This window comes from Lichenostomus cassidix, chromosome 1Aa, assembly GCF_008360975.1.
Source record: "Lichenostomus cassidix isolate B80296 chromosome 1Aa, HeHo_3.0, whole genome shotgun sequence".
Taxonomy (NCBI): Eukaryota; Metazoa; Chordata; class Aves; order Passeriformes; family Meliphagidae; genus Lichenostomus; species Lichenostomus cassidix.
This window is the reverse complement of record NC_139480.1, coordinates 56,513,022-56,528,126: the sequence shown is the minus strand read 5'-3', so window position 1 is coordinate 56,528,126 and position 15,105 is coordinate 56,513,022. Positions and strand designations below refer to the sequence as shown.

General features: G+C 39.2%; 1 protein-coding gene across 5 annotated transcripts in view; it reads left to right on the top strand.

Moving 5' to 3' along the window:
• Positions 1-15,105, top strand: part of PDE3A (phosphodiesterase 3A) — a 225,222-nt gene that overhangs the window by 185,028 nt on the left and 25,089 nt on the right. For 4 of the 5 annotated variants that reach the window (XM_085049179.1, XM_085049181.1, XM_085049183.1 and 1 more), the window contains 6 exons: positions 1,252-1,406; positions 4,138-4,253; positions 7,995-8,214; positions 11,689-11,774; positions 12,216-12,385; positions 13,316-13,453. In XM_085049179.1, coding sequence (XP_084905305.1) covers positions 1,252-1,406; positions 4,138-4,253; positions 7,995-8,214; positions 11,689-11,774; positions 12,216-12,385; positions 13,316-13,453 — 885 coding nt within the window. The remainder of the gene's footprint in view (positions 1-1,251; positions 1,407-4,137; positions 4,254-7,994; positions 8,215-11,688; positions 11,775-12,215; positions 12,386-13,315; positions 13,454-15,105) is intronic. The other variant, XM_085049180.1, reaches the window with a different exon arrangement.

Below are 15,105 nucleotides of genomic sequence, written 5' to 3'. Positions count from 1 at the left end.
CATTTCATGTAAGGAGATGATGTGTTAACATATTTACCTGCAGCTTTGAGCTTCAGAACCACAGATATCTTCCATCTCGTATTTCTTAACCCTCTGGCAAAGTCCACACTCTTCATTGCTTATGTATTTGTTTTAGTTCTTAACTATAAACATTTCATGAGAACTTCACAAGAGAAACAACTTACAAAATCATAGGATCTGCAACAGCAAATCTGGATCCAAAAAAGATCCTTTATTATCTCTGCCTTCAAAAAGTTAAAAAAAAATATGTGAATCCTTTTAATTGGAGAAATGGAAGAGTCAGGTGAAAGAAAAATGCAGGATGGTCAAGAAAAATCTAAACAGTGATGCTTTTTCTAAGCATTTTGAAACATCATATCCCAGAGCATGGAAGTTGTATTTCAGTGTGTGATCTTTGTGTTGGGTAGATATGACAGAGAAAAAAATTTAGACCTTCCCTGCGTTACTTTCCTTACAGCCTTTCTTGCCTTGAATCTCTGATTCTGAGGATTTGTGACAGTTTTAAACACAGAGTAGTTGAGGTTGAAAGTGCATCTGGAGATTGTCTAGTCCAGTCCTATCCCTCAGCTCATTGGGGAGGAAGTTTCTCTAGGTTCAGCCTAGAACATTCTGCTCAGGAGGATGTCCAGCTGGGTTTTGAGTATCTCCATGAATGTAGATTTCACAGCTTCTTTGGGCAGCTTCTCTGTGTTCAGTCCTCCTCACAGTAAAAAATATTTTCCTATGTTTACATTAAATTTCTTGTACTTCAAGTATTGCTCCACTGCCTCTTGCCCTGTTACTAGGCACCCCTGGAAAGAGCCACCTTCTTTACACCCTCCCTTGAGGTATTTGTGTGCACTGGTAAGATCTACCCTGAGCTATCTCATCTTCAGACTGAGCAATTCCAACTCTCTCAGCCTTTTCTTTTATGACAGATGCTTCAGTCACCTTTGTGGCCCTGCTAACTTGTTTAAGTACCTTTGGCCACATCAGGTGCTTAACATCTGTAGTTATGGGGCTGTGAATATACACCTTTTTTAAAACTTGAAACAGGAAGGATGGTCCAGACTCTCCAAGCATTTAAAGCATTGGCTGTGTTTGAAAAGAATAATACATGGGAGAATCCCGATTTAAAGTACCTGTCTAGGTGTTGTCAGACAGAAGTAATCAAATGGAAATGTTTTTTCCTCTGCATGTGTAGAGGCTTTGTAAGCCTGTATAAATGCTAAGGAACTGATTTCTCTGCAGCGCTTACGGAGAAGTTTGCCTCCAGGACTGCTGAGACGAGTGTCCTCAACTTGGACCACAACAACGTCAGCCACAGGACTGCCCACACTGGAGCCAGCTCCGGTGAGAAGGGATCGCAGTGCCAGCATCAAACCTCACGAATCATCTTCATCCAGGTTACAAATTGTCTCCTCTCTCTTTTATGTTTCTCTTTGAGCAGATTTCTTTGGTTCTGTGTGACGATGTCCCACATTCCAAAATGCTGGCTGTGAACTGTGTTAAAACTATGTCTTCGTGTTTCTCTAAATTGATTTGCCAAAGACGCGGCATTCCCAAGTTTCATCAGACTATGCCAAAATTATTCATATTATTGGGTAAAAAAATTTTTAAAAAAAATCTATTTAAACTAATGAAGTGCAGAACTGCTCAATAAAATTGGAAGAAAGGCCAGATATCTGGTTAAAATTTTCTTAATATGCAGGGGTTACCTAAGTGGTTATTGCCCAGCCAAGCAAAAAGTGTAACAAGTAACCCAGCCATTTCTAAGAACACACCTAATGATGTGTTCCTGTCATTAAACCAGTTCATAAAGAACTTCTCCATCTTCCATTCTTCTCAGGGTCTGATCCCTGAGCCAGTAGCATAAAACACATGATCCTCCCGTGAAATGGAGAGAGACTTGTGTCTGCTCAGCTGCTTAGAGCCAGCAGCCAACTTGTTTGGGGAATTTTCAGAGGTTTACCCTAATAAAGGTTGTAATAAAATTTGTAATAGCGACGCAACATGTCATTACAACAGGATTCCCTCCTTTGTGGCTCCATGAATATTTTTCTGTTCTAGTCAGAAAGGAGAGGAGCCTTCAAACGAAGGGCAGAAAGCAGTGAGTTGTGGTGCCACCCTGTGAGAATAAAGTTTAAGTCCTCTCCCCACCTCAGCAAGGGTGGATGAAAAAAGAATGTGGAGACATTCTTTGCCCTGAGGAAAGGAAGATCAGAATGAAAGCACCTAATTCAAGGAGATAATTCTGAGACGTGACATCAGAAGACTCACATGCTTTTCTGAACTTCAAAATTTGGTGCCGATAGGAAAAGATAGGACCTAGGAAGGCCCAACATCACCAGTGTTGGCTGTTGGATAGCTTGGGTGAATGCAGCCCCAGAGAGCAGCTTTCTTCCAAGGCTGGCCTTTTTTCAGATACCTAAACTTTTCCCATAGATGAGACTCTCATATAGGGCATGGAGGTGCTCAAGGCAGCCTGCAGAGTAGCCTGAAAGTCTCGTGCAAGAAAAATATGTGGTTTGCCAAAGTTCCCTTTGTGAGGAGTCTGATCTGTCTCAGTAAAAGTAAATATAAGGAAGCTGTAACCAAATGCAAATGTTCTTCGCTCAGAGACCTGTGGTTCCTGGGGTGCACTTGATTTATACTGTTGGTCCCACTCTCATGTGGTGTGTAAGCAGCCCAGGATGGGAATCAGAGGGAGAGCAATTAAATATTATTGTTGGTCCTTTCCTGGGGTTGTTACATAAGTCTGCATGAGGAGCCAGCTAAGCAGGCTATCAATTCTTCCTATGTTTAATGTTGCCAGTTGTATAATTATAGCTCTGTCAAGCCTCCCAGCCTACTGTTTGCACTGCTTCTTTTACAGTAGGAGAAACAATGTGTATTCCAGAAAGGGGGAAAATGAATCCTATAAGTCTAGATTTAAAAATTTTGGCAGACAAAGAGAGATCTGCTTTCAAGGAGAAGAATTTTGAGCTGAAGAGAAAAAAAAATAAATCTTGGTTATCTGCCACTTCCCTTGTACCTAATTCAAGCACTCCACAGGTCACAGAGAAAGAAATATTTCATAAGTTGAAGGGTAGGAGAGAGGTTGACACTGCAATTGCCCTGTGGCAGATTCTGAAGTTACAAAACATGCAACCTGTTCGTCACAATGTAGGACATCACTTATAGATTTCTGTAGTCACATATTTCACAAAAATCCCCCTTAACTCTCAGTTTGAGATTAGTAATCCTGTATTCCTCAATTTCCATGTCACTGAGCTGGGCAGACATTGTCCTCTTTTGGCTTCTCGTGATACTGGAAAAATAATAGAGCTCCCACATTCTTTCCCTCACCCACTTTCATATCTAGTAATTCTCCTTTAGGGTATCAAGGAATGTGGTTCAGAGGCTTTTGGTTTTGTTCATTGGGGTTATTTTACTGTACAGCGGGCCAGTGTGTTATATTCTTCCTGTCAATTAAAAAGCAAAGCAAACCCATAAAACAAAGCAAACAATTTCTTTTAAAAAACATCTGTATTCTTTCTTCGCCTCACTTCATCACAGATTTTAAGAATTTGGGCCCATGAAGAAAACCACCAAATATTTTTGTAGGTGATGCTTACTCTTCCAAAACGATGTGTTAGTGGATGTAACACAGTATTCCATGCAGCCCTCCCAGCCTCCTGAGGAGTTCCTCCAGGGCCCCAAGGGTTGTTGTGTATCTTGTGTGGAACCAGCAGCACAGTAGACTGGGTTTCCAGTTCTGCTGAGAATTTGTGTCGCTTCTGGCTCTTTTAAGGAGGTGTTAAAAGAGAACATAAATTTTACTTATTTCAAGTCAACTTTTGAGCCTCTTTGTACTGTCAGAACAATATAATGAAGGCATCTTTGTATAAATAAAGCAAGTAGGCCTCAGCACTAAGGGAATTCTGCTTTGGACTGTCTGCATTGTAAATATTTTTGCTGAACACGGTGCTGAGTGCCTCACAAACGCCAGTTCAGCCAACCCATAGATGTTTTCCTCATCAGATTTTGTCCTATCTCAGTATCACGTATTTCTTGCTGCAGCTCCTAACTTTTTAAGATCTGCCATTGAGGCTTTTTCCTGTGTTGATGTTGCTTTTCTGTGCTCTGGTTTTGCAGCTCTGACTCCTGGAACAACTCCATTCTGATGACAATCACAAAGAGCAGGTCCTTCTCCACCTCCTACGCCGTGTCCTCTACCAACCACCTGAATGCCAAAAGGCAGAGCCGGCAAGGTGAGCGGGCATCCTGGGCTCTGTCAGCCTTGCTTAACTGCTCCCCAGGACTAGCTGGTGCATCTGCTTTTGTTCTCTGCCCAACCTGCTGCTTTTCTTAGTTTTCCATCAATATACCATGGTTATTTTATTTTTAAAAAAACCCAAAGCAGTGGCTTGAAATACTATAGCTCCTAGTCATGCCCTTTGTAAATGTTTTGACTCTTTTGATTTATAGAAGTTAGTCACACACGATGCAGTGAGTGCGATACTAAATTGTGCTGTGATTTATATATTTGTAATTCCCTTGACTATAGCAGGGCTGAGAACAGGATGTTTTGCATAACATTTATGAAATTAGCTGTCTGTGCATCTTGCTTGGCTGAGATTTCCTAAAGCACAACCTGCATAGATGGAAGCAGCAATTGACTTGTCCTATACAAACATATCCAAGACAAAACCTTTGTAACTCAGAGGTCTGTCTGTACATTCACTATTGAGAAAGTACAGGTGATTCGTACTGACTTTTAGAGATGAATAATATGCGTTTTTTCACTTAGCTTTTTCACTTAGCTTTTTCAGCTCTTTAAAAACATTACTCCTGTATTTCTTTTCTGAAAGGAAATAAGAAAGTGACTTTAGAATTGATAATGGAATATGTAATAGACAGCCAAGAAGCAACCTTAATCCACAGTAATGTGGTTTTCCTTCCTCTGTAAATGCAGTATAACATGATGTCTACCTGTTCTTCAACTCACAATTCAAAATGATCACAAGGCCTTTCTTTTTCATATCAGCCGGCTTTTTATCCAAACATGAATGATATTGAGATAATATTACTCACAGATCCTGGCCACCCAGCTATCAGATAGAAATTGATAGATGCCTGAGACAGGACATTGGAAAAATCAGAGAATCCCATCTTAGAGATAAGTTTGAGGATATAGCTGCACAATTATTTTGCATTTCTAGTGCTGCCAAATCTCATCTCCTTTTCAAACTGAAGAGAACCATGCAAAAGGTCTTCTCTTGTACGAAGCTGCTTTGTTTCACCACAGTGAAGATTAAGTAGCACCATATTATCTTACAAGGTAATAGGCATAAAGACAAATTAATAAAATTTAATCTGGAAAATAATGGAGACATAGTACCAAGAATCCAAGAATTCACTTTAGAACAAAATAAACATTTGACTTGTCCTTTTCAGAGATTATCCCAGTAAGCTGAAAGGGAGAGGAGTAGGTGTATAATAACTTGTACTTGGAAAACAACACTTACCAAGCCCATCAGTCAGTTTTACATTTAGCAATTTCTGCTTTCAGAAAGTGTTAATAGTCTTCTCTGTTGTCGAAATACATGAGTTCCTCCATTATGATCTCCTTTCTATCACAAACAATTCCTAAGGATGCTATGGAGAGGAGTAAAAATTTTGTGTCAGTGTTTTGTGTAGAAGGATGATATCACAATGTTTTAGACTGTTTATAATCATGCATTTTTAGTTATGATTTGTTTTCATTTTCCAATTAAATAATCGTTTCAATTTGCACTAGTTAATATTATTTAGACTTTTATATATAAACTCCATTGGCAATATACAATAATTATTAGAAGTTGATCTAGCTAAATCTGTAAATGTGTTAGTTTATAAAATCTGTCTTTAATTATGCATGAAAACATTCACATTTTAAAATACTGCTAGTTCTGCCTATTTTGGCAAAAACTCAAGTGTTTTCATATGTAATTTCACATCAGACTTAAGTCACTGTTTTATATCTTCGGCACTGCACATTTGAAGAAGTCCTGGATGACCTAAGTACATGGATGTCCTTAAAAAATTCTCTTTGTAAATTTATTCTTCTCTTATCTTGATTGTTAAAAAATCTTTGCTGTAGCAAGACACATTTTCTCTCACTTTTGCCAGTAAATTGTTGAATGCTAGATTATTGAAAATAGGTTTGCTTTTTCTGGTAAATTTATTTATTTGTGGTTCCCTTCCCTGGTAAATAACTCCACAAAAAAACCCAAAACACACACAACAAAACATATTTCAAGAGACTAGAGCCCATACTAGCAGTAGAAAGCCTGCTGTGATTAGACATCATTGTGAAAACTGCTAAATTCTCAGGACTTGTTTCAAATTGTTGAAAGATGACCATTTGTATTGCACCCTCTAAGAGTCATGAATATTACTTGGTAACATACAGCTCAAAGACAGATAATAATACAACTCTGTAAACAACAAATAATACAACCCTGTAAAACTAACAGACTGTGAAATGTTTTTAAAGACATATTTTTCTTGGATGGAAAGCCGATACCTCAATGAATTCATAAATGTGAAACAGAGGTTTTGTGTATTTGAAAGCAATATCCTTGTGTCATGGCCATCTGATAACATTTTAATTGCTCTGAAGGCTGTAGTTTTCTGATCTCAAGACTAGCATTATCTCCTACTTGCAATAATTGAATTAAGACACTAATACATACCACATTTGCTGAAGAAATACCCTTAATCGAAAGTGAGTTACTGGATATCTCCAAATTGCAGCACAACAACGATCAGATTTTTTTGTTTTTTAACTGTTGGATTGTGAGCAGTAAATCATATTTTAGCCTCCTATCACACTAAGTTGCTATCAGGGAAAAAACACTGGAACTGTACATGTGTATCTTGCAAGGTTACTATTTCATAAACTTAGATAAATATATTGTCTTATTTTAAGATAATTTCTGTGTCTGGAATGCATTTAGATAGAGGGCACAATTCAAGCATAAAATCAGTTCAAGATCCTAAGGCCTTGATACCCTTTGGCTTTGGTGATGAATGTGGTAAATTAACTGGGGCTGAGTTCCTACAAACTCCAGAACAGGAGGTAACTCAATTTCCATGCATTTCCTTTTAAGATAGATTGAGTTTTGTCCTCTGTGCTTTGAGTGGGGTCATTTTGTCTGAGACTAGGAATTGTAAAGTGAATTCCAAGAGAAGGTAGTGCTTTGTTTAAACACAGGACTGGCCGATTCATTTCATCTTGGCAGTGGTTCTTAGGTGGAATAAGGGACAGAGAGAACTGCATCTTGCTAGTGTTGCACGTGTGGCTATTGGCAGTTTCTATACTCTAGCTCAGGTGTACAGTGCCATGTGCTGCACGTCATGGTTGCAAGTCTCCCTTTGTGAGCAACAGATCTTGAAAAATAAATTCAAGCTGATGATCAAGGCCAAAATCTATGAGGAAGGCAAAAATGGCACCAGAAGTGCAGTATTTTGTGTAATGTATGACTACTGAAAATTGCTTTTTTTGGTTTATTGCTAGTCTTCAAACATGCAGAAATCCAAATTTTCTGGGAATGTTTGTAAGCCTTCCTTGTCCCTGCTTTACAGATGGTGACAGAGAAACTGCAGATGGCTCTGGGAACTGCCTGTTTGAGGCTGTGTGTCTCTGTCACTAGAATGTGTTGATAGCAGCGGTCATGCCACAAGCATGTCTTTCATTTCATGCCTGTCCAGTTAGTGCTTGACAGGGAAAATACGCTTTGTATTTTGAGCCAGACCTTCAGCAGGTAAAAGCAGCTGATACTAATGGAAATTCATCACTCTGTGGCAGCCCTGCGCTTGGCTCAGAGTGGAGAAGAGTATTCTGTTATTTACTTTTATGTTTTGGAGACTATGCTGGTGCATCTCAAGAGGGGTATTTCTGCACAATGAACTAATATAACCATCTGCCACTTCTGTTAATTGACAAGACTCCTCTTGTCCTTGGCCAGGTATCCCACCAAGTATTTCGCCTCTCACCTCCCCGTGCCATTCACCGATTCAGGGGACCCCTGCCACAAGCCCTACTGGAAAAACATCTTCTGTGTCATTTCCAGAGTCTACAGATACTGACACCAAGCAGGGCTTAAAGCCACACAAAGTCTTAACTTCTACTCAGAGTGCACCTACCCTGTCAGACCCTGTTATCAGCCCCTCCATCATCTGCAGCAGGTAAGATAATAATCTGACATGCCTTGGAAACATTTCACATTGTTCTCATGAACATGTTCTATTTTGTGATTTATTGCAGTGTTTGTATTGATATTTCAAGTTTGTAGTACTTGAGTAAATGTGTAGATCGATGTTACAAAACGCTTTTAAAGTGTTGGCTATGTTTATTGCTATGTTTATTGCTTTTACTCCCGCCAGATGGACAGCCTGATTCATAAATAAATTATTTGTTAATAACCTGCAGATCCCAAAGTTGGATTTTGTTTTTACAACTTGTGTTTCTCCATCCATGCTCTTGACATGAGCAGTAAGCTTTAGGTCACAGGCCAGGTCTTCCACAGCAGGCACCTGATGTTGGATAGAAAAATCTGACTGCTAGGGTTTAAAAGCCTGTAGGCTTCTGACAAAGGTGGGCCAACCATGCCTGGAGGCTCTATAATTTTGAGCCTTCTCTCAGAAGGAGTGGATCCTGTCTTCCCTAGGCAGAGTCAAATGAAGTACTGTGGGGATTATTTTTTCAGAAATCAAATGCAGATGAGTTCTTTCTACTGCTAAGAGCTCCAGTAACACAGCTAATTTCATACTTTAAAGTAACCCTTTGTTAGGTAACACATACCAGACCTGCTTTGCAAAATCAGCATTTTGGAAAGAAAGTTGTTCTGCTTATCTTCTCAGGAAGGATTCAGTTGCTAAATCAAATTACTGGAGTTTGCAATATGTGTCCAGTTCAGAACAGTGGAAAATGCTGGTATTCCCAAGCCTGTTCCAGTGCAGTTTCAAGGTTTCCTGACTCACCAGATGTGTACTTTTGGTCATAGCATGAGTGGCCTGCCAGCAGAGAGCACGGCTGTTATCAAGTTTGACTATCTTTGGAAATTGCTTTTAGTTTGTGACGTCAGCCACATGACTTTGGATGTGTCTCAGTGTGCAAGGCTAGGAAGTGGGTGTGAGAAAGTCAAAACTGAGATTGCAAGTTTGCTCAAGGTAGTCATCCTTACTGGAGTTTGGAGTAGGATCCCAACAGGCTTTTAAGATGGATTTAGATGACAAAATAGAAACCTAAGTGCATTTAACAGTTTTCCAAAGGTATACCAAAACAGGGATTTGGATTCATTTGAAACTAAAGCTATATTGCACAACAGAAATATAGCATAAAGGTGCAAAAGTCTTATTAAGCTATGCCTTTATTACCACTTCAACAAAATACTGTTATTTCACAAGTGGCAATCATCACTGGAGGCTTTCTATTAAAAAGAATGGTTAACAATTGCATTAAAAATGTCCAAAGAAGAATAAATGTAAGGTTGTTGTAGACAGTAATGAAGTAGATTTTCTTGGCATGTGCAGACTTTGATTTCACTAGTGTTGCTGGTAAAATGCTTATTAACTAGTAACTGCTGTCTTATTGTACCTATGTAAGTTGTATAGAATATTTAGGTTCTCAATTTGCTTGTTTTCAAAGGCTTAGACTGTGCAAGCATTCCAAATACTTGCTTTACTGACATAGGCTTTGTCGTTGATTATTTGAAACAAATATATTATTTAAAATATTTTGATGCGACGATTGCTAATAGAATTGGAATTCACTAGTGCTGATAAGTCACTGTTCCTTTAACATCCATTGAAAAATTGTAAGCACTGTCACATTTCTAGCATTAGCATACAGAGGTGTCAAATCCACAGGAAGAAGCTGAACACATAAATAATGCACGCAGGTAATGTAGGCACAATTGAAAGGTAAAATCAAAACCAAAGAAAAATCCCAAACACCAAAGAAATTTAATGGCTATGACAAGTTGTGAGAGTTAAATTAACCAACCCCAAGAATAAATTTTTGAATGTTTGAGCTTTCACGTGGTAGATTGGTGGTCTTCATGGTATGCAATCCCTTAAGTTCCCTGCCAAAACACCTGCCTTGCAGAGGAGTAACACCAACTCAGCAAACCCCTGCCACCAGCAAACCAATCCCACCCCTACAACAACGAAAGAGAAAATGTGCTCTTGATGAGTTCAGTGCTTTAAGTCAGATCAAGCAGTGGTCATCAAGATGGCAGTTTTACTGTATTTCTTTTTTACTTACAAAATGAAATGTGGTAGGATTGCACTATTAAACAATCCTGAAGTTAAGGAGTGTATTACAATGCCTGTGCATGAAGTGATTGAGTTCATGTTTACTTCCAACACGCAGTAGATTTCAAGTGTTCTGCTGGGTAGCTCAGTAATCTTTTTTTTAATACAGTGCTTTGTGGTCCATACACATTAAATCAGTGTGAGTTTGCATATGTCCAGGAAATAAAGAGGTGTACTCATACTGGTGCAAAAGCTTTGGAGCATTACAGACAAACAAAGGCTGTCACTGACCTTATAGAAATCATAAGGAATGTGGGAGATAGAAGTTAAAAGGTTATTTTCATCTTGTTTATCAACCCGAGTTATAGAAGATTTATTTGCTTGGCTGTGCACTACAGGTACCACTGAATACAGATTAGCATTGTTATTTGCAAGTCTTTCAGGAATTCATCATGTTTGCAGGGCATACCAAGCTCCAGGATATGTTTTGGATGACCCAGTCAAAAGCTACCTGGCACAGGATTTAAGCCATTTTTTTTATGTTGTACTTACAATGGTGCAAAGTTCGTAGAACAAAGTTTGACCAATCCAAACAATTCTGTAATTTGCAGTCTGATTTGCAGACTGTTATATATGAGATGTTCCACAAAATGCTGACTCAGACCAGAGAATATGTTAAAATGTCAGGTTGTAATTAGGGTTTAAAGGGAATTAAATACAAGGAATAAAGCTTTTTAATGGAAGGGAAGAGTTAGTAATTTTAAAAGGTTGTAATATTGTGATCCCTCCCAAAATGTCTTTCTGTTCTGGAAATGATGAGGCAAACTCTGTCTTCTAATTTCTGGATATTACATCACACACCTCATGTTCTGCCCAAAATGCCCTCTTGGTTCTTATGTACTTGGTATGCTGTTACTGAAACACTGATAAAATATCATTTTCCTCCTTAAGAGAAACATATTCAAGTCTTAAGCAAGAAGAGTCAAGCCAGATCATGACTGTGTTCAAATGAAATTCTCTTAAGATTGTATGGGACTCTGGCACATTTTCATAATTTTAATTCATTTTTTTAGGGCAGTTGCAGTATAGAACTAGGAGATTCATTTTGTACTGGCATACTTAGAGAATAAAAAAATTAATTTAAAGAAATAACATGCTACACGTTTACTGTTGAAAACACAGGTGTAATGGTGGCAGCCAGTTAATCCAGGGTCTTTTTGTATTTCTGTCCAGAGAACCAATAAAACTTCAGCTCTCTCTTGTGATTTTGTCTGGAGAATATACCCTGGACCATGACTTTTACTGTATGACATAACCTCCCACTGCCAGCAGGAAATCATTTTACTCAAGACTGTCTAATGCACGTGGTTCTTTATGTTGTGCATGTTTCTTGATGTATTTCAGCTGTGGCAGACCCTACAACCAAATAGAAGCTGGTGATGGGACACTAAATAGAAATGATGCTACTACACACACCCTGAACAGAACAGGTAATTCTTTGTCAGAAACACTTTGTTCCTTCAAATTCCGTAATCATCCACTGAAAGGGCCGACGTGCTTGTCTGTCATAAAAGGAGAACATGCACAGGTGAGATCATACAAATTGCCTTTGGGGCTCCTTCCCTTTTTGTACTTACAATGTGTACAAAAAGCTAATGAAAAATGGAGTTAAAATATAAAGGACATACCGTTTCCCTAATTTACTCAGTGGTCCTCAAAATTTTTTGTCTCTTCAATCCCTGATGCCATTTTTACACTCTGCAGGGTGTATCTTTAATGCCCTTGGACAGATTGTCTGACCTCGGAGCCAGCCAAGGAGCACATATGTATCATGAGTCAGAGATCCTGTTGCTGTTATTCAGAAGGTCCCAGGATGACTTCCATGAAGTCCTCGCTGTTCACGCCACAAGCTCTGTGATTTGTGTTTGTAGATGATCCTGCTCAAGCCACTTCTGACTACGAGACCAACAACAGCGACAGCAGCGACATCGTGCAGAACGATGACGACACAGATTGCTCCAAGGAGCAGCCGCAGAAGGGATCTGCCTGTAGGTCCTACACGCCCGAGACCATCATCCTGCATCCCTTGATACCAGCTGAGGTAGCTGCTCTAAGTTCCCCTAGCACAATGGAGTGAGTGTATGCTGGCACTGAGGGGAAGGGAAAAAACGAAACACTGACCAAACTAACCAAAAACCCAGATCTCCACAAAAAAAATCTGGTCTAAGGGTGCTGCAGGATATTATTGTAAGTGTATATCTTAAACAACAAATGTTGCAGAGTGGTGAACAGGTGCTGTTTGTCTCATAGCATTCAGCTGTAAGCTTGGTTGAGATGCAGAGAGAAGGCTTTGTTTAGTTAAGTTTTCCACAGTCTATTGTACAACTGAATTAATAATTTGGCAGGAGCTCTTGAAAAATTTATTGTAATCTGTTGGAGTTGGACATGCTGAGAGAAGGCATTTTGCTTGAAATGTTCTGGCATTTGCTCAACTCCAGCTTCTAAGTAAAATGAAATTCCAGGGAGCATACAGGGAGAAATGTGAAGGGAGTGGCACAACCCACCTTTTATTTGCAGACTTTAAAAAACAGGTAGGTTTCAGTTTAAGGAGTACAAGTCTTCACTTGGACTGAGCTCTGTTAGCCATGTTAAAGTGTAATGAATGGGTCCTGATGCAGAAGCAGAAACAGAGAGCTTTTCCCTCTGCACCACAATGAATTTCACAATGAAGACAGACTCCCTTGGAAATGAATGAATGATTCCCATGAGTGAATGAATGTGAGTGTCTCAGTGCTAAGTGCAGACACTAATGTTTCATAAACAGAACTTCCTATCCATTTAAGTGAAACACATTACAAAGGAGAGTGAGTAGCTGCAGGGCTGCTAGAAATGAGGACATCTGTGCCACGCCGAGTAAAGCACCACTGACTTACACATGATGCTAATGGGATTTTAGTTTTCAAGAGCACAAATTTTTGCTTGAGATGCTTCACCAAAGTAACAATCCTCTTTATTCTGTTTTCTGGCACAGGACAAGCCTGTACTGGCTCCTGAGCCTCTGGTTATGGACAACTTGGATCCCCTGATGGAGCAGCTAAATAGTTGGAACTTTCCAATCTTTGATTTGGTGGAAAAAATTGGGAAGAAATGCGGTCGGATTCTCAGTCAGGTGAGAGGTGCACTTGTCTGCAGTATCTGGGTAGAATGTTGACAGATTTGGACACAGTCATGTTGAAAGTCATTGTCCTTACAAGCTGATGATCCAATGAATTGTGATCCCTGGCACCTAATTCAAAGCTGGCAATATGATCTCTGTCCCATTATATTACTTACTTTTAAATGTCTTTAAATTTCAAAATGTGAAGGAAAAAACCACATACCTATATTGCATTCTGCTCTCTGCTTTTCTGAATATTCCCTTGAGATGCTTCCATCCCTTACTGAGTTCTTTGGGAAAGGATTTCTCACTGGGTTTGGCAAGGGAGGGCTAAGCAGTAAATATATTTAGTGAATGCCGGATGTAGGGAGTTTTGGTCCCCTTTTATACTGAAGGATTTCAGTCAGGCTAGGCAAGAAAGCAAGGTCTGAGGAATTGGGGGTAAAAAGAATCCTTGCTATAATCTCTCATTTTTAAAGAATCAGAACTCTGAGAGAAAATTCATGCCATTATTACACAGGGAGGACTAATTTGCTGTGAGATAGGATAGCAGAGCTTACTAGTTTTCTTTCAATTCTCAGGTTTTTATTCCTTCCTGTGGGTTTAATTCAGTTACTGACACAGCCTGTCTCTACCCAGCACGATTAGTGTCACTTTCCATAATCACTTTCTTGGATGAACTTTCCACTCTGTTATGCCCCTTTTCCTGGCACACTGACAAATTAGTCATTTTTTCTTGTGAATGTATTGAAGATTATTAAACAAGAAAATCAAGTAATTATTTTTATTATTATTTAGGGATGAAAGGGAAAAAACCCAAGAGAATCTGACTGAACGAGTATCACTTTATAAGGCATTATGTAGTGGTGAGTGCTGGAAAGAAGAGATAAAGTTAATTGGTACAATGTGGTGCAATTATCACCCCCCAGAAACACAGAGGTTAGTGTGTCAGGCAGATCTCAGTGTAACAAGCTCCAGAGAATGCTGGATCAAATCACAATCCCTTGGTGGTTACCTATTATCCAGCTAGATTCAATTATCTGGTGGTCAACAAGGAAAACCATGGCATGAATTCAGATTTATTCTGAGGTCTGCCTTTCAGTGTTCTGTAGCTTGGAAAGCAATATCTGCGTTTGACCAGCCTGCCAAGACTCTAGGTTCATTTTAGAGAAATAGGCAAACTGTGGCTGGCTGTGGATATTGATATCAATTCAGTGATGCTTATTGAGGCACTTCTGCCCTGGAGAGTGAGTATGTGATCAGTCTAGATCATACTGCTCATTTTTCTGATAGCATGGAATGATGATGGAATGATGAATGAACCATAAAGAAAACCAGAACTTTCTTTTAATGGCATAACCAACAGCTAGGATGAGCCAAAATTTGTTCTGGTTTTCCGTGGGTACCTCTGTAGCACTTTTAAGCATTTTACCAAGCTGCATGGGGTTTTGCACCTCTGAACACAACTCCCCTGTGCCTCCCTCAAGTTGCACAAAATCTCATCACTCCATTTCCCAACATCTGCTTTTTGCATAGGTTCTCAGCATGTTATCCACTTCACAGTGCCACAAAATGAGGCCTGTGAAATAAAATAGAGAAACTTTTTAATAAGTAATATTTGTGATGAAAATTCAACATTTTCTGTAACAGCTGTTTATAAATAA